Source organism: Sardina pilchardus, chromosome 7, assembly GCF_963854185.1.
Source record: "Sardina pilchardus chromosome 7, fSarPil1.1, whole genome shotgun sequence".
In the NCBI taxonomy this organism is placed as follows: domain Eukaryota; kingdom Metazoa; phylum Chordata; class Actinopteri; order Clupeiformes; family Clupeidae; genus Sardina; species Sardina pilchardus.
In genome coordinates, this window is record NC_085000.1 from 22,149,350 (window position 1) to 22,173,354 (window position 24,005).

General features: G+C 46.2%; 2 protein-coding genes across 3 annotated transcripts in view; one reads left to right on the forward strand and one right to left on the reverse strand.

Annotated features, from left to right (window-relative positions):
* c1ql4a (complement component 1, q subcomponent-like 4) overlaps positions 1-8,315 on the forward strand; it is a 12,406-nt gene extending 4,091 nt beyond the window's left edge. The window contains exon 3 of the mRNA XM_062540056.1: positions 8,097-8,315. Within this exon, the coding sequence (XP_062396040.1) occupies positions 8,097-8,276 (180 nt within the window). The 3' untranslated portion in view covers positions 8,277-8,315. The remainder of the gene's footprint in view (positions 1-8,096) is intronic.
* A 5,140-nt stretch (positions 8,316-13,455) lies between these two features.
* Positions 13,456-21,282, reverse strand: zgc:153867 (uncharacterized protein LOC337226 homolog). Of its 2 annotated transcripts, XM_062541302.1 has the most exons (7): positions 21,158-21,282; positions 20,378-20,405; positions 18,043-18,186; positions 17,703-17,876; positions 17,248-17,325; positions 16,479-16,514; positions 13,456-14,222 (listed from the first exon to the last, which is right to left on the reverse strand). In XM_062541302.1, the coding sequence occupies exons 1-6, from the start codon at positions 21,158-21,160 to the stop codon at positions 16,486-16,488; spliced, it is 456 nt and encodes a 151-aa protein (XP_062397286.1). In that variant the 5' UTR covers positions 21,161-21,282; the 3' UTR covers positions 13,456-14,222; positions 16,479-16,485. The 2 variants fall into 2 exon arrangements, with proteins under 2 accessions (XP_062397286.1, XP_062397287.1); XM_062541303.1 differs by lacking the exon at positions 16,479-16,514.
* Positions 21,283-24,005: the final 2,723 nt, after the last annotated feature.

Sequence of the window (24,005 nt, forward strand, 5' to 3'; positions counted from 1 at the left end):
GCGCAGCCAGACACAGCCGGACCGTCTGTCCAGTGCGGCCCAGTCAGTTTACACATCAGTTAAATAAATAATACATGTGAAATTGACAGGTTACTCATCCAGCTCTTCAGTCCCCTGGCACTAATTAAAGTCTGAAGGGTGGACAGAAAAGGCATAAAAAAGGAGTGAAAGAATAGAGATGAATCTCCAATGGGGCAGAGGATTTAAAGACTGATAGAGGGAGAGGAAGCAAAAGAAGAAGAAAAAAAATGCAAGATGGAAGATTTTTTTTGTAGCACACTCCCTTCTGGCCTGTTGTGTTTTTCCCCTCCCTCATACAAATCTTTTTTAATAGCAAAAGCTACGCTATGATTCACTTCCTTTCACACAACAGCAACCTCCCCTTGTTTGTATGACAGATGTCTGTCTCTGAGTTTGTGTGTGTGTGTGTGTGTGTGTATGAGCGTGTGTACGTGTGTGTGTGTGTGTGTGTGTGTGTGTGTGTGTACACTCAAGTGTTTGTGTGCACTCATGTGTGTGTGTGCGCACAGCTGCTAGATACTGGGGATCAAAGTAAAACCACACTTAACACGTCCTGTGGTTGCTTGCCATGGCAGACTTGTGTATTGTCATTCAAGTCCTCTCTTCCTGTTAAATCATTCATAACGCCTAGATTGGATCCCCTGCTCACCACCCATACCCCTCGTCCCCTGCATGTTCATTGATTGCCCATTAATTATCTTTTCATTCAACTTAATTATTTAACCCCATCCAGGTCCATCTTCAGCCCATCAGGTGGCCTCACTTTACAACCTTGATAGGCTTGAGATATGAAATATATCCTCTCATGATCCCTGGGAGGGGAGGCAGCAGTGGTGTAATGCGTCAAAAAAAAAAAAACTGAAAAGGGGAAAAAATGGCTGCAACGCAAAGGCTTCCGTCCACTCTCCAGCGCAAACGCCCAGAGCTCGGCTCAAGAGCCTCGGGCCATATCAGTGTCAGGCAGTCGGTTGGTGGTATTTAAAAGCGCACCCTTTGTTTGTTGTGTGGCTTCCAGAGAATTTGCAATGAAGGCAGGTAGGAGGACTGCAGGTGTTGTTATATGAATGCAAATAGATGGGGCCGTTATAGTACATATAGCTCTACGCACAAGTGGAGCTTGTGTGGATCTGTAGTGTGTTTTACACTGGGATATTACCTGAGTGCTATGGGTGATGACAGTTATTCTCTCCCATGACCCTATTTACCTGTCAATTGACATATATGTGTATGTTTCATACATGTTTTTGACAGCTTTCTGACACTCTTTAAACCAATTCATCTAAAGGCTAAATATCTCCCGCCAATATTATTTTTTAGATTCCGAGTACAATGCACTCTCAGTATAGGATTATTCAGCAACAAATCTACAGGTAAGGCAAAATAGCTCCAGTTATATTTGTTGAAAAAAAAACAATTATCTTTTTTATGAAGCGATTATATTTTGTTCTTTTTTAAAACAGAGCTCCTTTTGTTAGAGGGGAAAAAAAAAATAACCATCAGTATGCACCGCCATATGCAACAGGTGACACAACTGAGCAAATGGGCTCCACTCGTGTGGCTGGCACCTTGCCCAATTAGCCACAATGGTGAGGGGGATGACTCCACGCAGCGCGACTAACGTTAGTTAGAGAGAGCACAGGCATGAGGGCTTGGTGAAGAGAGAGGGGTGATGTTCCTGGCCCGTGATCGGAGAGAGTTGGGGTGGGTATGGGTGGGGTGGGGTGTGGTGGGGGGGAGGGGTTGGGCCGTATGGAGGGAGGGAGGGATGACAGTGAGGGGATGGCAGGGAGGCAGACAGGCTGCTTGACAGAGAGATCAGGGAAGGAGAGGAAGATAGATGGCTTAATACAGCCACGCAGACAGAGGGCTGAGAGACGAGGCTACAGGGAGGCCGGCCGCGCGAGGGGGCCGGAATGAGCGCGCTGCCCGCAAGACAGATGGAGAGGCTCCGAGCGTGTCACGGCCAGACAGGTTAACAAGACGACGGCCGCGTAGACCGCACTGCTGCCGCCGCCGCCGCTGCTGCCCCAGCCCCCAACAATAGAGTCGGGGGGTAGCGAGCGTCTCGACAAAACACCACATTTGTTTACCCGCTTCTCCGAACGTCGGAGAACATTTGCACGCTAATTAATTGAGGGACTGTGCTAGTGATGCCTCGTGGGTTTATTATGCATGCAACCCCACCTGGCTAGGGGAAGCGCTGCGTCTCCATCTGGAAGAGGCAGGTTTCCTCATCTGCGGTGGGCCGGTGATGTTTGGTGAAGGCTGGTCTCTGGAGAGGGGGGAGGAGAGAGCTCCTTAAGGCCTGGTTTAAGGCATTAGTTACTGTAGAGGGGGGGGGGGGAGAAATCACACTGTCTTACAGGGGCGCCTTGAGAATTGTCAAGGATCCGTGTTCCTGTCATAGGCTCTTAATCCTTTGCCTTTGAGTGAAATCCTGCTGTTCCTTAATGCCTGAGGAAAGAGCCGCTCATGGTTGCCCTTTCCGGCATGAGCGATGCGACAGTGGTGAAAGCTATGGTTTCTGTCAGGAGATGGGATCATCAGGGACTGCTGTTGGTGTCCAAGCCTCCATCAAGATGAGGAGATAGCAGAATGGTTCTGCCGTCCAGTGGATATTCACTTTTATCACGAGTATAGCTGACAGACTGTTAAAGGAGCTTATCTGATTGGTTGTGGTGATGTGTGTGTGAAGGTGTGTTTCTGTTGTTGGTGGGGGTGTAAAACAATGTCCGCTGAGAATTTGGCTCTTTACTCCAGAAAGTGACTGTTGCTGTAAATGGGGGAAAAAAATAAATAGTCCACCACAACATAATATGCTATGCTCGTGTTACAACTCATTAAGGAAAAGCACACAGACAGGGAAAAGATTAGTGATGTATTTATAATTGCGCCTTATCCTCCTTCCTCAATATTTAATGGAGCCAGACTCTCCATATTACCATTAATTAATTCAATGTATTGCCCACTCAATTTCAGTGTGACAGAAGCAGTGACACATGCTGAAAAATGGCCAGTGCTCATTGCGGCGCTGCATCACACTGGCTGCCGTGGCTAAAGTGAATTAATTACCTGACATTATGGCGAGGTTGCCACCGCTATTCACACATTACTTCATAACTGCTCAGCGTTCACTTTCTTGGGTCTGGGCCAACGTGGATTGAATAAGGAGAAGTCGATACTGTCTGTACTGACTCGCCAATGATTTATGCGCCAGCCAGTGTCTTATATTTACGTTTCATTCATCCATAGTTAGAATCACATGGAGGTTATATAGCTTGCTGCCTCCATTTTTAGGCAGCTGTCTGGAAGTGGGAATCTATAAACATGTCTGCAGATTTGTTAAGAGGGGGGAGTAGATAACAGCAGCATCAGGGATTATGGTGTTCTCATTGTGTAGCAAGTTGTAATGATGAGAAGTTGTCAGGGTCAGTTCTTTAGTACTAATGGCTGAGTGATGATTTATATGGCGATGTGAAGAATAGTATGCCACCCCCTGTCATTGTGGTTCTCCTTTTTAAACGGCAGTATACCCCCCCCCCCCCCCCCCCCCCCGCTCACCATTAATGTGTTTGCTGCTGTTAATCCATGAATTTATGGTCCCAAAGCTCGATGGTGTATTTTTTCTGAGCCTCACTCCTGAATACATTTAGCAAAGTTGAATAATATACATTTTCATTCTCTCTTTCATTTAACTGCGTTCCTGATTTTTTTTTCTTTTCTCCCAGCTGTCATAAGCTCTTTTAATAGATCACAGAAAGGTCAAGCTCTTTCACACGGTGGTGTTCAAAATGCCATTGCCTGTCTGTTAATGACCAGCTCCTGTAATAATGAGTGTCTCCCAGAAAGATGCCTTTAACAGAGCTCAGCTGAAAAAATAATAAGGTGCTGTGCTGACTCTGAGGGTTAACTGTAGATTAACGAACAAAGAAGTAACCACTGTGTAATGAAATGATTACTGAATCATTGGCTTCTGAATTCTGCCTTAATATACTGGCTCAGGACTGCGTCTCTTCTTTATAGAGTAAGCTATGCTGGCGTATGGATGTAACGTTCTAGAAAACAAAATGAACTCAAGGGCTGCAGCAGTCAGGAGCCAAGAAACTGTCGTGACATTTCTAAAGCAGTGGCAAATGAAGTGCAACAGAGATGCTATCACGCTAATTGCTAACAATAACTCCGAGAACAATTAAACATGATTAGCCTGCCTTGCTCTAATGTTTGCTCCTGTTCAAGGCTCGCGTTGTGTTTAATAAATGTTCAGTTTCCAGCACTTTTGACTTCTCCCCTTGGTCCCACCCCTATCATGTAGTGGGTCCCTTAGGTAACTTTAAGAGCTACTTTTCCATTGTCTCCGCTCTAAGAGGTCTGTATATCACCCCGAATGAATCCTGTCACTTTTATTGCCAGCCGAGCACGGCCCCTCTGATAAAAACAAGACTTCATATACCCTCACATCTCCCTGCCCGCACAAAATAGCCTCGCTTGATCAGTCTGTTATCCTAACCCCCCTCCACCCAGAGTCCCCCTTCTTCTCTGACCCCCCCCCCCTTGCACATTTCCCCAACCCTTGTCTGTCTTCCGCCACACATCTCTGACTGTGTATAAAACGCCAGCTGCTCCCCCCAAGCCCCCCCCCACTCTTCACCACTGCCACCACTAGCAAGCACCCCAGCATCCCTCCCTTCCTCTCTCTCTCCTCCTCCTCTCTCTCCTTCCTCTCTCTTTCTTCTTCTCTCCCCCCTCCTTTCTCTCTCTCCGTCTTTGTCTTTCTTGCTCGTTTAATAGTGCCCCTGTAATGAAAAAGCCCTGGCAGAGGAAGCCCGCGGCAGGCCCGAGGGTCCTTGCTCACAGCCAGCGTGGAGATCAAGTCAGCGTGCGGTTTCACAAGCAACGCCTCCCCATGTCAATATCCATCTCCATCGCCGCTCGACAGTAATCCCACGATGTCTCCCCGCTGCTCTCCCCCGTCAGGGCCCGGCTTTCCTTTCACTTAGATTTGATAAATGCTCAAGAAAAAAAGAATCATCCGGCAGGAAAAAATGAATCCGTTCCCTTAGCCATTTCAGAGAAAGAGAGAGAGCGAGAGCGAGAGAGAGAGAGAAAGAGAGAGAGAGAGAGAGAGAGAGAGAGAGAGAGAGAGAGAGAGTGGGCCACACCATAAACCATATATCAGCCACCAACCCTTCCCCAAAAAATGCGACCCAAATCGATGTGCGTCTGGAAATGGGCCTTAAATGTGCTGTGCTAATTAGCCAGAGCTCCAGCGCTGTAGTATTGAGCCTGGGGAGGATGCCTGGGGGAGCCAGTGGCCCCTCACCCGGTTAGCGGGAATAATGAGCACGGTGACACACGCCTCCAGTCAATGGGGACGGCAGGCCGGACCATCGCTGTCACACACACACAACGATGACGCACGCGTCATATTGACCGCCTCTGTCGATGCCCCGCGCACAATCAATCAGCCGGCCGGCTCTCCGTCGGAGTTATACATGTGTAAATCCTTAACAGCCCTGTAAAAATAAATGAATTAAAAGTGATTATGAAAAAGTCGTTCTCGCGAAAAGAGCGTGTGGCGGTCGCCCGCCCATGGTCCACCTTCACCTTGGGCCAAGATTGCAGTAGGGATTATGAGGGTAACATTTTACCACCCTACACTGGAGAATATTGACCAGCAAATTGCGGAGGTGCAGACTGTATCATGGCCGTAATAGAGTGCGCCTATTAGATTATGGCTGGTGACTGGGAGGTGAGCTGGAAGGGGGTGGAGTAGGGTGGTGGTGGTGGTGGTGGTGCGTTTTTTCCTCGCAGGGCTGCCGGCAGGGCCGAGAGCGTCTCCAGAGAGCAGCTGCCCCACGCCATGTTAATCAATCCGCTTTAGACTGGACAGGGACACGGCCAAGCGCTGCTCACTGACACGCGTCCGAACAGATAGAAACTGCGTGACCTGCATTTCATTTCCCAAGGAGAAGGAGAAGAAGAAGTGTGTGTGTGTGGGGTGTGTGTGTGGTGGGGGGGTGGGGGGGGGGGTTTAGAAACAAAAAAAAGAAAAACACGGAACCCCATCCTCGGTTACAAGCGTAAGGTGGAATGGATGTGGTTACAATGAAGTGTCGGTTCTACACCAGTAGATTGTGGACATAATTGCCACACATTCTTGCAGGGGGGACTCTTCGCAGTGGAGCAGTATTTGAGCTATTCCCTCGGAATGGCTCCTAGTGTTTTGAGAGAAATAGGACTTTAAATATTTATGAAAGCACATGGTGTATATTTGAAAATACATTTTGCCAGTCAGATGTGGAAAATACATATAAAGCACATTATGCGTAAAAAAAATATGCCGTGTCCAATACATAATGCAAACAGTTACACTACTGTATCGAAGCGGTCTAAATCCAATAACGGGTACTGTACCCTTTTCCCATTGCGGGAATTGTGGCTATTAGTAAAGGGTGGGAAATGGGAATGTGGGACGGCGGGGGGGGGGGGGATATAGCGCTCATTGACTTGCAGCACATGCTGCGTCGGAGCGCCACCCTATCACGGCAGTGCCCACTGCGTGTCTGGATAAGTGACAGAGATTGAGTGCCCACCTCTCAGGTGGTCACTGACTGGCGGGCAAGGCCATCGGCGCCTGCCTGACGTGTGTCACTGGATCCGCCATCTCACCTGAATTCCCCCCCTCTCCCCGTCCACCATATTCATTACTGTCATAAGAGCGGCTCCGGCATGCCAGCGTATATATACCGGCGTCCGCATTTGGGCACGCGCTTAAAGAATGGCGCTGGACGTGGATCATTTCAGTTTTTGTCAATCATCATTTGGCTGTGGGGTGTTTGCCAAGCGTGTCCACTAAAATCTCTTTTGCCGTGCACTTGTTGGCGTCTTCTCAGCAAGCGCTTGGTGTGTGTCTGTGTGTGTGTGTGTGTGTGTGTGTGTGTGTGTGTGTGTGTGTGTGTCCACATGAGTAAACCCAATATAGTTTGTTAGCAAACAAGTAGCGGATCCACTGCAGCAGGTCAATACGGCTGAGCTCCCCAGCTGAATGCAAATGATCCGTCCGTCTGTCCGTCCTGCATGTAGAAGCCGGTCAATATTATGCATGATGTGTGTGCAACCCAGATTAAATGCAACAGGTCAATAGCCAGGGCTGTGGTACAGTGTGTGTGTGTGTGTGTGTGTGTGTGTGTGTGTATGTGTGTGCGTGCGTCTGTGACAGCATCTCACTCTCCCTAGACACATACAACACACACATACACACGCATGCGTGCACACGCACCCACACACGCACGCACGCACGCACGCATACACACACACACACACACACACACACACACACACACACACATATACACACACACACACACACACACACACACACACACACAAACACATGTCCAGAGTCGCGGACCATGCCTGGGCTGATGCAACGGCAACATCGCCCTCACCTTATTCCACAGGTTGGAGTAGCCGGTGCGCTCCAGTGGCGATCGATGGGAGAGAATATGGTTGTGTTCTCAATTGAGGCAGAGGTCACGGGGTCGGCCCACAGCCCATCCGTTCAGCCGCCACCGGTCCTGTCAGAGAGCCACCCTTCAATATGCCACACGGCTAGGGGAGAAACAATTAAACAATCTCCCAGCCAAGCAAATGAGATTTGTTTCGAACTCGTATGTATGGATTCTAGTATGTGAGGGTGTGGTAGAAACATACACACACACACACACACACAGAGAGTGAGTTGTGCAGGCTCTCTACAGTATATCTAGGGGCAGAAAAATACAGAAATGAAACACTATCAGAGAGTTGTGAATAGTACACACAGGGAAATGTGAGAATTGGGGTCCGACCTTTTTGTCTTTTTTTCCCATGGTTTCATACATTTATGGATTATTATTTGCCATTCAAATCATTTCCTCATTCAAATGTGATGATAATGACTTTAAAATGGATTGAAGCGCATGATCTGATGGACTTTCAATCCTTTAAAAAAAAAAAAAAAAAAGATAAATAAAGCAACTACTGTGGTCTGATTGGTCACCTTGCTGTGTGGCCGCTCCTGTGCCCCGCTGCAGGTGAGGGCCAGTGCCATCGCCCAGGACGCCGACCAGAACTACGACTACGCCTCCAACAGCGTCATCCTGCACCTGGACGTGGGGGACGAGGTGTACGTGCAGCTGGACGGGGGCAAGGTGCACGGGGGCAACACCAACAAGTACAGCACCTTCTCCGGCTTCCTCATCTACCCCGACTGATCACGACGGCCAACAGCTCCACCAAACCAACCCACCCACCCACCCACGACCAACCCCACGCCCCCACCCACCCACCCAATCAAAATCTCGACACCCTCATTACACTACCCCCCTCCCTAAGACGCCACCGTGGGCACACTGCGTGAAGGCATGGAAATAAAGTTACACACACATACACACACACATACACACACACACACACACACACACACACACACACACGCATACAGTCTCATTAAAGTGTACTCGCATACACACGACGCAGGCACACATTCACACATATGTGGACACTGACTGACACATTCTGACACTCGCAGCAACACACAGAGCACATTTACATCCGAGACAGTCGACATGAAGGACACGACACGTGTGTGACTGAGAGGCTGAAGGGCTTCATGGACATCCTGTCAGCTGTGTGGTTTTGCACAAAATCCCACCTCCAACCGACCACCCCATCCACCGCTGTATATGAGTGTGTGAGTGTGTGTAAATATGACCGTGTGCAACAACAACAACCTTGCTCTCCACCACATCCTCCTAAAGCATTTGCCAAAATTTATACTTTGAAGAGAGAGAAAAAAAGAAAAAAAGAAATACAAAATAAATGTACAAAAATATCTATAAAGGACAGTGAGACACATATCTTGTAGTCTAATTACCTCATTAGGTGTACATGTTCTGATGTGATCTGCACGCCCCCCCACTCTTTTTTCTTGTGTGTTGCCATCTTTAAAGCTCGGGCTTGCGCCCCTGGTCAGGAGCCCCAGTCTGTGTGTCCACCGCAGAGCCACACTCTGCACCGGCGGGCAGATCGCTCCGAGTGCCTCCGAGTCCTCCGGGGCGACTGGAGACAAAATAGTTATTAGAAAAAATATCTATTGCGGCTAGTGGTTTACTTCCCTCCACTGCGTTTACACATGACTGGCTTCTGGTTTGGGGGGGGGGTGGCGGGGGGGCTGTCGAAGGGGGAAGTGATTGTGGGCTGTGGTATCTGGCTGCCCACTACCAAGATTCAGGGGTGATCGTGTTGCAATGCGGAGACAACCACATATAGAGACACTTAGTACTATGGAGACATATATATAAAAAGATGAAATATAAACATACATATATAGAAATATTCGTGGACAGACACACACCACGGAGGGTTTTAGATTAATGCAAGTCCTCTCAATTCATTTCACTTAAAGTGACCATGTGGACTGGAGAGATGGCCCCGGCGCGTGGACTTTACAGGGACTGTAATCGAGCGCACAATAGCTCACCACAGCCTCCGAGAGCTTCAGCATGGATTTCCAATACGTCTAAAGACACTGGCCCAGAAGAAAACATTAATATATTGATCAGTGGCGATAATACACCCTGTCTACAATCCCAGCCGAAAATACATACTTTTATTTTTCTCTAAACATGTGATTCAGAATTGAATTAGTTGACTCTGGTTTTGTTTATGTTTTTGGAAATTTACAAAAAAAATTGGTATTTTGCTGACATCCTGCCCAGGAGAAATGAATTGTTTAGCTGTAGATTGCTTAGCATTACCTGGTGAAACTGAAGTCTTGTTTTGTATATATTTGTCTATGGTACACTGTTCTTTGGCCATCAGTGAAGTATAACCCTGATAATGCTATATTGATGTTCGCCCATTCTAATGTGTCAGGGCTCTGGATAGATTTATACTATCAAACATACGTCATGCAAGTCCTTCCATTGCCATATTAGCAACAAGCACTAATTGCTACATAAATGTGTCCTCTGAAAGTTCTTAAAATCTCAAAAAGTATCAGGATTCTGGAATGACATGATTTAAAGGGCAATTGGAGTGCATCGCCTTTAAGGGGTTTTCTGTGGGGTCATTGTCCTGTTAGTTTGCGATAACACTGAGACGTAATGCAGTTAGTGTGTCAAAAATTTCGAATCATTATTTTTTTTTAAATGTCATTTTAATTAAGATGACTGGCTTAACGATTGGGCCCGGTTCTAAATGTTACAGTAGATATTTCACATACTTGTGCCATGCATAATTGCTATGATCATTACAGCAGTTATGATCCAATTACACATTCTCCAGCCTCATATGATGACTTATATTCAGAGTGTGATACATCAGTAGATTCTAAGTACAACAACTGTAAATGTGTGTGCAGTCACACATGATGTACTTCAATTATTTCATAGATTTCCTGAAGAGGGACCACAAACAAATCCAGTGCTCCCAGTAATGACATTCCATTTTGATAATCCTCTTTCCAGGAAATCAAGCATGACTTGTCTAGGATGTTCACTGCTCCAATACCTGAATGAGTCTTCAGAAATGTCTGTGTGTGACAGACAGTGACGGGTGTTTATTTTTCTCCTTTGTTTTTGAATCAGAAAATAATATTACAGCGTAATGTTGTCATCTTCCTCGGTGTGTGTGTGTATGTGAGTGTGTGTGCCTGAAGATACTTTAATTGTGTAAGGCAAAGTGGGAGAGTTGGCCCAGTGTTACGATAATCTGAGCTTGACACTTGGACACTTGTGATGCATCATCGGTCAAGAATGTTTCTCACCATTCCAGCAGAGCCATGTGCAAATACAGCCAAAAGCAGAGCATATCCGTACGAAATGACCTATCTACACATTCCTCCACGTCCCCTTTGCCTTCATATTACCCAGTAATAAATACCGTACAAATGTCCCTGGCTCCTGGCTCTTGTTGACTGGTGAATGGGCACAGCAGTGACCTGGTATTGTGCATTATTCAATGTGCACAATGGGAGCGGAACAGCTAACAGCACAGCAAACAGCTGCTGAACTGACGCCGGCGCCACCACTGCCACAGCAGGCACGGGCGGAGTTCAAGAATGCCTGCCAACGGGTTGTCTCCACGAAAGGGGGGGGGGGTGGTGGTGGTGATAAAGCAGGAGAGTTGAAGGAGTCTTTTAATGCACACAAGGCTTTGCTTGATGCTGTAAGAGAGAGCGGCCGCTCCTTTCCACCCCTCCTTTGTGGGGGAATGAGCTGTGAAGTACGAATGAACTGGCAATTCCCCCATCAGGCACGTTAACACAGCTTGGCACCGGTCCTATGCAGAGTTCTCATTTAAATAACAGGGAGGGAGGGAGCAGGTGAGTATTTCCTCTTGTAGGGGCTGGCTGAAATGGCACTTGGATAGTACCTGTGTCAGTACTAAGAAGGAGAGGCAAAAATCTTTAATTAAAAGCGAGAGTTAATGGCATTCTGGACTTAAAGGCTTTAGCGAATCTGTTGCCGGTGGGGGTTAGTGGGTGATCTCGGCATGTCTGTCGTCAGGCCCCTCTCTCTCTCTCTCCCTCTCGCTCTCTCCTGGCAGATTCCAGTTGAAAGTTAATTGGATGGGGAGAGGTCTGAGGCAGGCTGCGTTGAGGCCCATTAGTGATTCCCCTGTCGAATGCAGAGCCACGAGGATCACAGACTCACAAATAGGCGGATTAAAATAATCAATAGACTTCACTTACCTCCAACACATTCACACAAGTGCATGGCTGCCCGGCCTGAGCATGCACACAAATACTCTCACTTTCTCTCTCTCTCTCTCTCTCTCTCTCTCTCTCTCTCTCTCTCTCTCACACACACACACAGGTACACACACACACACACACACACACACACACACACACACAAAGAAGGGGGAAAAAACTATTCAGTAATTAGTAGAAACCCTATTCAGCACTGGGGTATGATACCTGCCTCTCATTCCTCACTTGCTCTCTCTTACACGCACACACACACACACACACACACACACACACACACACTAAAACACACACACACACACACACACACACACACACACACACACACACACACACACACACACACACTAAAACACACACACACACACACACACACACACACACACACAGAGTAGCAGAGATAGCTAATGAGGGGGAATAGTCTGACTGCTTGAGAGAGGGAAGGCAAAGGAAGGAAAAGGTCAGTGAGCTGTTGAAGGGCTGATCTGGCCCCACAAGCACACAATGCCGCACAACATTTTTTTTTGTGCCAGAGGCTTTAACTGCAGGGTCTGACACAAACAACCTTCTAATTTCAAGTTCAGGACAATGGCCCTATTTTGTGAGTATGTGCATGTTTATTATTCTCAGGTGCAATAACTGAACAACAATAAATATTTTTTCACAAAGCTTTTTTCTTTGGTGCAGGCAACCAAAGTAATTGCAAAATAAATTGCAATATAAATATAGATCGATATAGTATACTATAGTATACATATATACATACATAGCCTACATAGAGAGAGTAGATGTGATGCGAAAAAGCTTGCTTAGGCCTACGTTATGTAGCCTAGCCTACGCGGAGCATTGCATGCCAATCCCCTACTGAAACATAAGACAAGTCTATCAGGTTCGCCAGATAGGCCTAGACTTGAACAGCAGAACTGATGTTTTCGAAAATTAATCCAAACGATTGTGACCAACGTCAAGATTTACTTCACTGTGTCAGTGATCTTTTGTCGAACGATACAAAGTTAAGAAGAACAGCACTAAGTTGTATAGGCTCACAGGTATGATTATTGACTCAACAGCGCCGCCCAGCGTTGATTCTTTTCTAATTTTTTTTTTTTTTTTTTTTTTTAAAGATGTGGTGCCGTGGTGCCCAATTTGGTTTTAACTGATGGTTGGGATATTGAATCCTGCTTAGTGCTGGCTGTTACATTAATGGTTTCCCCATTAGGTAGCAGACTAGAAAGTGTTCTTAATGACACAGCTCAATGGTAGGGAAATTAGGTCTGAAAGAGATTAGAAATATGTTAGGCTAGTCTAAATTGGTCTTAAATACCATTTAAATGGGAAATCAGTACCCTCACACACATACAAGGAATGCTGATTGATACATTACATTTTATATTAAAAACGGCAATTAGGTTTACCATTTTAGTGATGGAATATGTATCAGCACTATGGTTTATGAATATGAATTCATAAAAAATAAAAAAATAAACTTCAGACTTTTTACCCTACAGCCTGGGAAAAATCAAAAGGTTTTATCTCTGAATCCTCATACAAATGTTCCAGTCGATTAAACATTTCTGTAAATGCTTTTAATTACCTTTATTAACAGCACTTCTTAACCAGAGATGTAAGTGTGTGGATTATAGAAATTAGTTAAAAGAAGAGGCACAGACATCCCAAAATCAGTTAAAGGTTTGTTTTTATTCAAACATGGAATCTTACATGGGGTTTGAGAACATAAAACCTTTGTGAGATTAATTGGTCTTCACTTCAAATTCATGATTGGTTGCCTCGGACATCGATCTTCTGCATAGCACTGGCAATGAAGGGAGTGTTATAGAGAGAACCAGACGGAGCCTGGCCTGACCATATTTGGCCAGGCCACTGGGGCATTGTCTCTCGATCACTCTCTCTCACAATCACACTCACGTGCACACACACACACACGCAAACAAACACACACCCTTCTCATGCCAGTGGGCAAGCATTGCACGTGAACTGTGGCGTTTTTAGCAGGAGTACGGGGCGGCTGTGCTGCATCTAAGGAGGGTATTTATTATTGCAGGTTGGTGTCAGCACACAGTATGGTTCTCTCTCATGCAGGTCTGATTCCAGAGCGCCAGGGGACAAAAGACAAAGACGGCAGGGGCAGGAGTGGAACTGAGAGGGGCGGGGCGGGATAAAGGCACTTCTGAAAAGAAAACCCAAATGAGGACCAACGCAAGAGAGCTGGGGGGGGGGGGGGGGGCTTCAAGAGAGGTGCATTGGCTTCAGGGAATGGACAAAAGAAAAAAAAGGTGTGCACATGCAACAGAAATGTGTCAGGAAAAAAAAAAACACACTAAAAAAAATTATGCAAAAAAGGGGAATGAAATAATAATAATAATAATAGAAGCACAAAATGTCATGGTCCTGCATCTTCAACCGTTCATGACCATCCTGACGAGCTCTGTGTAGAGAGAAGAGAGAGAACAAAGTCAGACCAATCAGCCGACAGTGGAGGGAACACAGGCCCCCATCTACAGCATAAACTCTTGTCAACACACAGCGGGCGCTTGTTACAGCTCCCTTTATGGAGCAGAACTACAAGGCTTCCCCTTCCCATTATATCTTTGGGACTGACTGTTTACCCAGTCTATAAACTATTTTTAACCGCAGGGATATAGAGCCTTGAGAAAGGAATTCCTTACCATAATTGCACTGATAACTATTCTGAAACAGTGCAATCATCTCATTCCATTCATGCTGACAGCCAGAAGTACCAAACAGTGAATACAATGCATTTAATGACACCCAAAACTGGAGAGGACTTCAGGCCATTACGGCCCGCCCCTTTTTGATGTGTGTTTAATCATCTTTGTGCCTAAGACTTTCTTGGCCTTTGTGGGATGCTGTAGCAGGGGGCTGGTCCCATTCCTTTTTTTGGTTTGTTAAATTAGACACCACCACTTCACCACCCACACACACAGAGAGAGAACATGTTCAGTCACACAGGAGAGAAAAAAAAAGCCACAGGAGAAATGGAGTGAGAGATCGCCTCTATCTCCTACTCAGCCAGAGAGCTCAAGTGGGTAGGAGGGTTGACCAGTTCTAGGATTCAAGAATCGGTTAGAAAAGCTCCTCCAGGTATCTTGTCTATGAGAAGCAGAGAGATGAGGCTAGGCCCGGGAGAGAAAGGGAAGGAACCGGACGGATCAAGGAGCACAATGGGATGGGGGGAGACTAGAAAAAGAAGAGCATGAAGTACAGACAGATCTTTAGGGGCCCAGCTATCAACCAGCGTCCGTCAGGAGGAAAGGCCAACGCCAGCAGAAGAGCAGCTCACTGCAACGGGTCGGTTAGTGAGGACAGTGGGGCGACAACGGCATGTTCAGAGAGCAGAGGTCTGATGGAGAGGTCAAGCCTCGGGGTTCATACACATTTCCACCAGAGAATTTCCATGACTTTTCCATGATTTTTTCACAAATTTCCATGACCTTATATTATCAACTAGTGCTACATTAATAATAGATATGACGCGTGAGATAACGGGATGGTTACCTAGAAGGAATGCTCTCAAAACGTAAACGTTTGCCAATCGGTTGTGACACAAGTGTGAGACATAAGACCTGCCCAAATGAGAGATGTTTCGGAGTTGAATTGGGTAAGGCAAATTTCCATGACTTTTCCAAAACTTTTGAGATGTTTTTTTGTTTTCCAAAACCTTTCCAGGCCTGGAAATTGCCATTGCTATAACTTTTCCAGTTTTTTTTTTTTTTTTTTTTTTAAACGTATGAACCCTGAAGCCTATAGTCACAGAAACGACTTCAGTCCATCGTGTGTGGCCTGGGAAACCATTAAATGAACAGAAGACTTGTTTGCCTACAAAGTCAGCCAGTGCGTTCACTATGCTAATGCTAAGTGACACCACTTGTTTTGGGTGTGGCCAAATTGTGCATATTGTTGCTTGAGGGATCGGAGTGACTGGATAAACCAGTAGCCCGCCTGATGGGATAATCCCTTCTGCCCCAATGACGGCAGCCATCGTCATCTCCCTGCTCTCTCGCCGTGCTTTGTTGACGCTCCCCTGCCCTGTCCTTCAGGGCTAGACCTGTGATGCCCCTGAGCCCAGCCAGTGGGGGCAGAGGGGCCGCCCGGCACATGCAGAGGGCGTGCTGCAGCCAGGGCCAGAGGCAGGACTGCCGAAGAGGAGGATGAGGATGATGAAGAGTAGACCGACAGGGAGAGAGAGAGAGAAATAAAGAGAGAGGGGGAGGGATGGGATGATGGGAAGGGAAGTACTAGATCAGAAACGAGTCGAAACCTCCACGCTCCACAAAACTTGAAAAAAAAAAGCAACCCAGCCAACACGCTCTCCTACCGCAGCAGCCGGCCCACAGTCACCCCTGTGAGTGAGAGGTGGAACCTCCAGTCGCCAGATTGAAGCCAAGTTTACAAAAAAAGAAGGCCAACTGTAAAGGTGACCTTCATTCGGTCCCTAAAGGTTTTAGCGGTGCCCATTTGGCACCAGTCGCTGCACAGGGGTGAGGGCTACTGGCTGGTTGGCTGGCGCTTGGCCGTGGCGGTATATGGTGCAGTGGCGTGTGGAGGTGGAGGCCCGCTCTCCTCTGCCGGAGGCGCCGCCGGTGGGGGACGGTGCTGGAGATGTGGTTGGAGGGGTGGAGGGGTTGAGGGGAGAGGGGGGGGGGGGGGGGTGAGCCCGTACCCGGCACTCAGCCAGACATGATGTGGCGAACGAACGCTGTGGAGGGAGAACAGGTCACAGAAGACATCAAACAGCGGTCATTAGCCCTTCTTCACCCCAGGCACGGGTCTCTCGCTTACACTGCACACACTGTTACTTGTTATCACCTCTTATCAGTGAGCACTTTAACCGCCATCACAGAACCCCTGTTACTGAGAACGTAAGGCAGCCTGGTGAGCTCAATGGGACAATGACTTGCTGCCGTTTGGTTGGTTGCCATGTCCTTTTTAGAATCCATAATTTACATGTCAATGTCAGATAACCTGTATCACCACTTAAAGGTAAACTTTGCAAGATGATGTAACCATGATGTTGCCATAAACCACGTCATTTGTAAATTGGAGTGTGTGCCTCTAATTCCATTGAGTCACTGAATAGACCAATTTGACACCTAATTGACACCACAGAATGATCTTGCACAGTGTGCCTTTAAGTGTGATTCCTTTCTAATCGCAAGGATGTCCTTTAGACATCTCTCTGCAGGGGGTGTTAAGTCACAGTTTATGAAAGCAATTCAGTTCCAGAATCTTGACATTCTGCACTGCCATTGTTATTCCGAGCACATGCTGCTCACATGGCGGGTAAACAAACAAACAAACATACATACATACAAAAACAAACAAACACTAGTGGCAGGCAAACAATTGGTTAGGCAGTCACTGTTTCACTTCAACAAAAGGTGCCGCATTTTCATTCCGGATCCGCAACACACTGCCGTCCCTTCTCTCACCTTCGTAGTTGATGCAGCCGTTGGCATCCTCATGTCCTGCTAAGAGCGTCTCTACCTCTTCCTCGGACATCTTCTCCCCTGCACAGAGAGAGAGAGAGAGAGAGAGAGAGAGAGAGAGAGAGAGAGAGAGAGAGAGAGAGAGAGAGAGAGAGAGAGAGAGAGAGAGAGAGAGAGAGAGAGAGAGAGAGAAAGAAAGAAAGAAAGAAAGAAAGAAAGAAAGGGCAGCAGACGGTCACGTTCATGCTTCTCTAGCTTACTATACACATCACACGTATAATACAAACGCAATTGGCATAGTTTGAAGGGCTGTAAGGAGGGCAACTCAACACAGCAGAGGAACCCACTCGCCCCTCTACCTGATGGGACTCTGCTGTGCCGTGCCGGGCTGGGCCGGCTGACCTGATTACACAGGAAGTTAAAAATACCCCTTCCTCCCGGGAGCTGGGCGGGCTTACCCAACGTGGTGAGGACGTGACGGAGCTCGGCGCCCATGACCGTGCCGTTACCCTCCTTGTCGAAGACGCGCAGGCCCTCCACGAAGTCCTCAAACGAGCCCTGGTCCTTGTTCTTGGCGATGGCCTGCAGCATGGGCAGGAACTGCTCGAAGTCCAGCATCTTGTGGTTCATCTCTGGAGAGGAGGAGTTTGGGAAATACAACATCAACTCTTCACGCAACACCAGGAAACGGGAGAGTCTGGCTTTCACAATTCAAAGGCATTAAAGGAGATAGTGGGAGCCTATGACTAATGTTTACTCAAAGGGTGAGAGTGGCTGCTGTGGTGAAAGGCTACTCACCCTCGGCTTTGGGGTTGCCCAAGACCTTGAGCACCTCGGCGTTGACGGGGTTCTGGCCGAGAGCACGCATGACGTCCCCGCATTGGCTAAAGCTGATCTTGCCATCGCCCGTGCGGTCGAAGAGGAGGAAAGCCTCTTTGAACTCTGATGACAGATGGAGAGAGACAACCAATGAAGAGTGCCTCTTTACAGGACAAGTCTGAAGTGAAATACTCAGAGGTCTACAGTAGGTGCCTCTCATGTAAAGTTTATACGTCCTCCCTCGCTCCTCACTGATCTACATACAGAATGATGGGGCGGCAACAACGATAGTCTATCCCTTCGTCTATCTTTCTTTATGTAGATCAGTGAGGATCGAGGATCGAGGCCCGAGGAGCGAGGGAGGACATATAAACTTTACATGAGAGGCACCCATAGAATGATTGAGAGAGCAAGGAAGACAAGACAAAGGGTTGAGAGTTGACAGAAACAGGTAGAAAGAGCAGATGAGAACAAAAGCAGAAACCAACAGAAACCAATGAGCTGTGTGGATTGGGGGTTAATAAACTAAATTAAATGGATAATGAACACGATTCACATGCACGGGATGAACCGAAGCAGCAGCACAGTCACGGCCATGATGAGGCCCAATTGACCCGGTCATCAGCACTCAACTCAAGGAACTGTTAAGTAAGTCTGCTGAACCACACAGCTTGAGAGGAAAATGAGCTGGAGCACAACAAAAAGAGTAGACATCAATATTAATGCCACTGACAGCTTCCATTGACCTGCTCCACACATGGAGGAGAGGAGGAGTCAGTGGTGGAATCTTATCTGTCCTAACTGAGACGGGCTGCTCACAGCCAAGACAGGCCGATTAAATCTAATCAGACGACAGGTAATCACAACGTGATGAGCTAAAGGGCTAGAGGGAAAGCCTTCAGCCACTCTACATCAGGCCCATTCAGGCCGGGACCAGGAGACAAAAGGCACAACAAACACTGCAAACAAGTGCCGACTGAAGGGAGGGCAGACACACCACTCTGATGACATATCTACATACCACAGGCAAAGTAAGCACATTCATGTTAGTCTCACATTCCAGACTTGCATCAATGTCTAAGGACATCGCATCTCACAAAACCTATAGAACCTATGGAAGTGTTGTGCACAGTATGCTACTGAAAGCATTGCAACCAAGACCTGTCACTCAACAAAACTGCATTTGGCAACATTTAGGTGCCTTGCAAAAACACATGAGTTGTCATGTTAATTGCCAACTTGAAAAACGGGAAGTAAGAAAACTTTGAAAACTGGACTTAAACTACGATAAAAGTCCAGCAATTAATTCACAGGGGGCTCCTTTCTATTCCCCAAAGTCCAGACTGTGTTGTTTTCCTCTTCCTGTTGGCTGGAATGTGCCTGTTCCATGCCTTCCTCAGACTAGAGCTCTTTCACCATATAAGGCAGTGGAGAATAGCGGGAGGGGTGAGAGGTATTATGTCAAGCATGCTAGGCCTACACTAAACAGCGGATGGAACTCGTCAAAGCCCGAAAGCGCCGAAGCCCTAAAAAGGCAACAGTGACCGTGTGCATAATGAGTCAGTGAAGTTAGGGATGAGAGTTTGAAAGGCTAGAATATACAGCTATTTATTGCCTTACAGCAACAGAATGCAGACATATTCACCGTAAGAATATGAAGCAGGAAGAAACAAGCCATAACAGGCCTACAGATCGCTGTACCTCTTATTATTAGCTGTCGCGAACTACATTCCAAAACAAAAGTAATCGCTCGTGCTCATATGAAAACAAATTGGGATCAGTGGTAACAGATGGCAAGATATGCTATGACTTCGGTGCCCACGCTCTCATATACATTTTGCACAATATAATGCAGCAACCAGTCTACAACAAACAGTTGACAATAACGCACACTGCCACAGAAATTAGTTTGAAGTTAACGTTACTGTCTGGATTAAGGTCACACAACCCAAACTGAAAATCATATTAACAAACTAATGTGAAAGTGCCCTCCAACGCATGCTTCAACACAGACAACACGAAACACTGCAAATGACTTCAAATGGGTGGCACGGGTTTGTTTAAGAAATGTGCCTAATTTAGAGCCCTTGTTCAGACTCACCGTGGATTTGATCCAGGTTAAATTCAATCTGTAAAGGACAAATTTCAGCAGAAGGAATACAACAAAAGCAAGAAAGAAAGGGGGGGTTCAGAGTCAGACCACAACTAAAGGAATGAGAATAAGATGGTGATGTCGAAAGGTGGGAAAAGGTAAAGAAAAGAAAAGGTAGATGAACGAGGCACTGGCATGCAATTCTGACAGCGTTTCACTCACCAATAATCTGATCTTCTGAGAAGTCCGACTGTTTAAAGAAAGGGTCGTGATGAGCATGGTACGAGGTATGATCGATGAAATGTGTAACGTCAATTAAGATCAACAAACGACTCATTTACCCTATAAAGATGTGGCGTTAACGTTAACGTTATATGGCTACATTAGCATGTGGTTAGCTAACAACAGTGGCTGCTACACATAACCGAAAGCCAGATAACCTCACAGATAGCGGTTTCGTGAAAGTCCAGCACATTTCAAAGGACGAATCACACATACAAGTCAAATTACCAATTGAATACTGTTCCTAACTACGCGATCTGGCATGTTCCCTGTGTTGGCGAAACTTAGCCTGCTGAGCTAACACTGACTAGCTACAATATATTGCTTACCGGATGCAGCGTTGACAAGAAAACGTTTCATTTCTTAGCCGCCTAAGGAACTATGTTAGTTTCTGAGATCATTAGCTTGAACTGGATGAGCATTTGGACAAAGGTTGCATCGTAAATTAACATATTTTGGGAGAATTTTTCATTTGGGTGTGGCCAATTCAAACATACCCAAGACAAACGTCAGTAACATCAGCTAGCTTACTACTAATGTTAGTTCTTCGATGTTAGCCCGCTAAACCCCCACATGCTAACGTTAACATCAACTGGCTAAACATCCACGAACATACACAATGAAGGAAATGTTTGATCAGCTATCAACTTAAGTGTATAATTACAAAAGATACGCTGAGCTAGTTCAAATAATCAAAGAGGGAAAAGTCCACTAGCCTACCATGTCTGCAGTTGAAGGGGAGAGTCGTTTCACAGACCGAGAGCAGAGACAGGAATGTGAGAAGTAGGAAGTAAGTGGGCCAGTAAAAGAGAAGACAGACCCGTCAGAGCATGCCCAGTAAAGGCATGGGCCGGGAACTGTAACTTGACCCATTAGTATGTGGAAGACAAGACACTCCTTCATTTGGACTGATGTTATCTAACCACAGCTGGATTTGAAGTTTTTTCGCCAAGTGGTGGTGATTTTAAACAAGTCTTTTGTTTTGTGATTTTAATGAGATAATGAAACATGTTTCAAATACTAAAATCAGGCCAATGAAAGGTGTTGATGAGAGTGAGTGACATGCTGGTGAGTAGCCTATTAGGCCTACTAAAGCACAGAATATAATCAAATATAATGTCTTTAATTTCACAGTTCTGGTAGGTTATTTTAAAACAGCAGCATTGTCTTTGCAACAACATAGGCAATTGTATGTTAAAGCACTGGTTCCCATGAAGTTAAATGAGTGATGTAACTAATGCCTTGTGTTTTGACCTACATAGCCTATTGAAATCAGAATATAGGCTATATATATATATTATATTCATAAGTAGTTTTATACCCTTATCTTAAAGTCAGAATTATCTCTGGATAGAAGAATTCAATGAAGTCAAGTCAGCTATTTCTCTGATCTGTTCCTCCACATACTGTAGCTTACACGATAGTGTGCATGGTGCATGTCTTTCTGTTCTGTTCTGTTCAGCCATGTTTGTGGGGGGTAATTTGTGCAGTGTGTCACTGTTCTGCATAGGGATTCTTCTGGATTGCTTTGTTAGCATTTATCAGGCCTGATTCAATACGTGTGGCCCACACAAGATTGGATGACTAGCACCATCTCTCTAGCCTGGCTAGTGCTAACACTTAAACCTGGAAAAATTAACCCCTGACTATTTGCTTGAATAGTTGAATCACCTGGTTGATCTTAAAGGGACACTTCACCGATTAGCATTAAGCTTTGTATCTTTAGAAAACCAGTCATGTTTTTGAATGGTCGAGTATCATTCCCTCACTTTGCCTTGAGATGGGAGAAATACGGATTTCAATGAAATCCATGAATAGGACTTCCTGCTTTCAATGATGTAAAATTATGATTTTTACATCTTTGAAAGCAGGAAGTCCAACATTGAAATCCGTAGTCCTCCCATCTCAAGGCAAACTGAGGGAATGATGCACGACCATTCAAAAACATGACTGGTTTTCTAAAGATACAAAGCTTAATGCTAATCGGTGAAGTGAAGTGCTGCCTCTCCCTAAATGTAGCCCACCACTGTAAACTTTGTTACTGATATCTGTACCAATGGCTGACTATGTCTTAATTCATATGTGGCATTACTATCACCATTAAGTATGATGCTATTGCTATTGCTACTCAACAAATTGCTGTTGGAATTTGAACCCAACTTTGCAATTAAGTATAAATCAATTGGAATAATATGAACCAGATAGTAATAGAAATGAACAGAAAATCAACAGTACACAGGCAGCCATATTCCAATGTTATCGGTAGAATGATCGGTAGAATGATGGCTAACCCATTAGCTCATACAACTTAATGAAATCTTAAACACACACGCACGCACGCACGCACGCACGCACGCACGCACGCACGCACGCACGCACACACACACACACACACACACACACACACACACACACACACACACACACACATACATTTGGAAGTTATATACAAAAATAAAGTCAGCAGATCATCCATTACCTTCAAATATTCAACTAGGCATGCAGGCTAACTTTCAACAAATTAAGTTGTCAGTGAGAGTGACAACTGGGGATAGTCATAAATTGCATCTCATTATCTCATAGCATTAAAACAGTATTTTACTTAAATTTGGCAACTAGTTAGTCACATGCAATATCGGTCAACTAGATTTAGAGAATGTACACTGTTTGAAACGTAAGAGACTTTACCTGACACATTTATCATTTAATTGAAATTTTAAGACACATTTTCGACAATCCTGTAGAGATTGGCTTGCTTCCCGGACCATCCCTTCACTGCTCTAATTTTAGACAGTGTGTGGGTAACAGACATAGCTCGTCGGCCAAACAGACAAATCAGTTCTCCACGCTGGAGCAATCCATACCCCCCCACCATCATCAGGTCTTGTGCTTCTCTGGGCGCCATGGCACCGTCACTCACCTCCAAAGTGCTGGGGTCAAACGGTGCGTCAGAAGGACGCAGCATGCGGGGCTTCATCTCTGGTGCTGACTTCGGTGGAGAAGGAGTCTGGGGAAGGGAGGGAAACGGAGGGCCCAGCCGCGGCAGAGTCCCCCCGGACGGAGACTTCTTGATAGACGGTTCCCTTTTAGGTGCCATTATCCCCAGTCAAAAACGGTAATCCCTTTTGTCCGACTGGTCTCTCTCTCTCTCTCTCTCTCTTTCTCTCTCTCTCTCTCTCTAGCTCTCTTCTCCTCCCCGTCTCCGACTGCTTGGGTTGCCGCGAGGAATATGAGTGGAGAACTGTGGGAAAAGAAAGTGTGTCAGATCTGTGACTCTGCTGAGCACCAAAGATACAGAGATAGAGAGAGAGAGAGAGAGAGACAGAGAGAGATAGAGAGAGATAGAGAGAGGGAGGGAGGGAGGGAGGGAGGGAGGGAGGGAGAGAGAGGGACCAGGTAGGTGGAAGAGGTTGTAGAGGATGAGTATGTGTGAGTGAGATGTTGAGAGACTGCATATGTGTGTGTTTGTGTGTGTGTGTGTGTGTGTGTGTGTGTGTGTGTGTGTGTGTATGTATGAGTGTAGGTGTAGGCTACACTTCTAGAGAACCATCATGCTATATGAAGTCCC

Bases quoted from the DNA above. Each gene is read 5' to 3' on its own strand.
- zgc:153867 (XM_062541303.1), bottom strand. The intron at 18,187-20,377 runs GTGAGTGAAACG...ATCTGTCATCAG, and splicing joins CTCAGAAGATCAGATTATTG to AGTTCAAAGAGGCTTTCCTC. The intron at 17,326-17,702 runs GTAAGCCCGCCC...CTCTCTGTGCAG, and splicing joins TCACGTCCTCACCACGTTGG to GGGAGAAGATGTCCGAGGAA.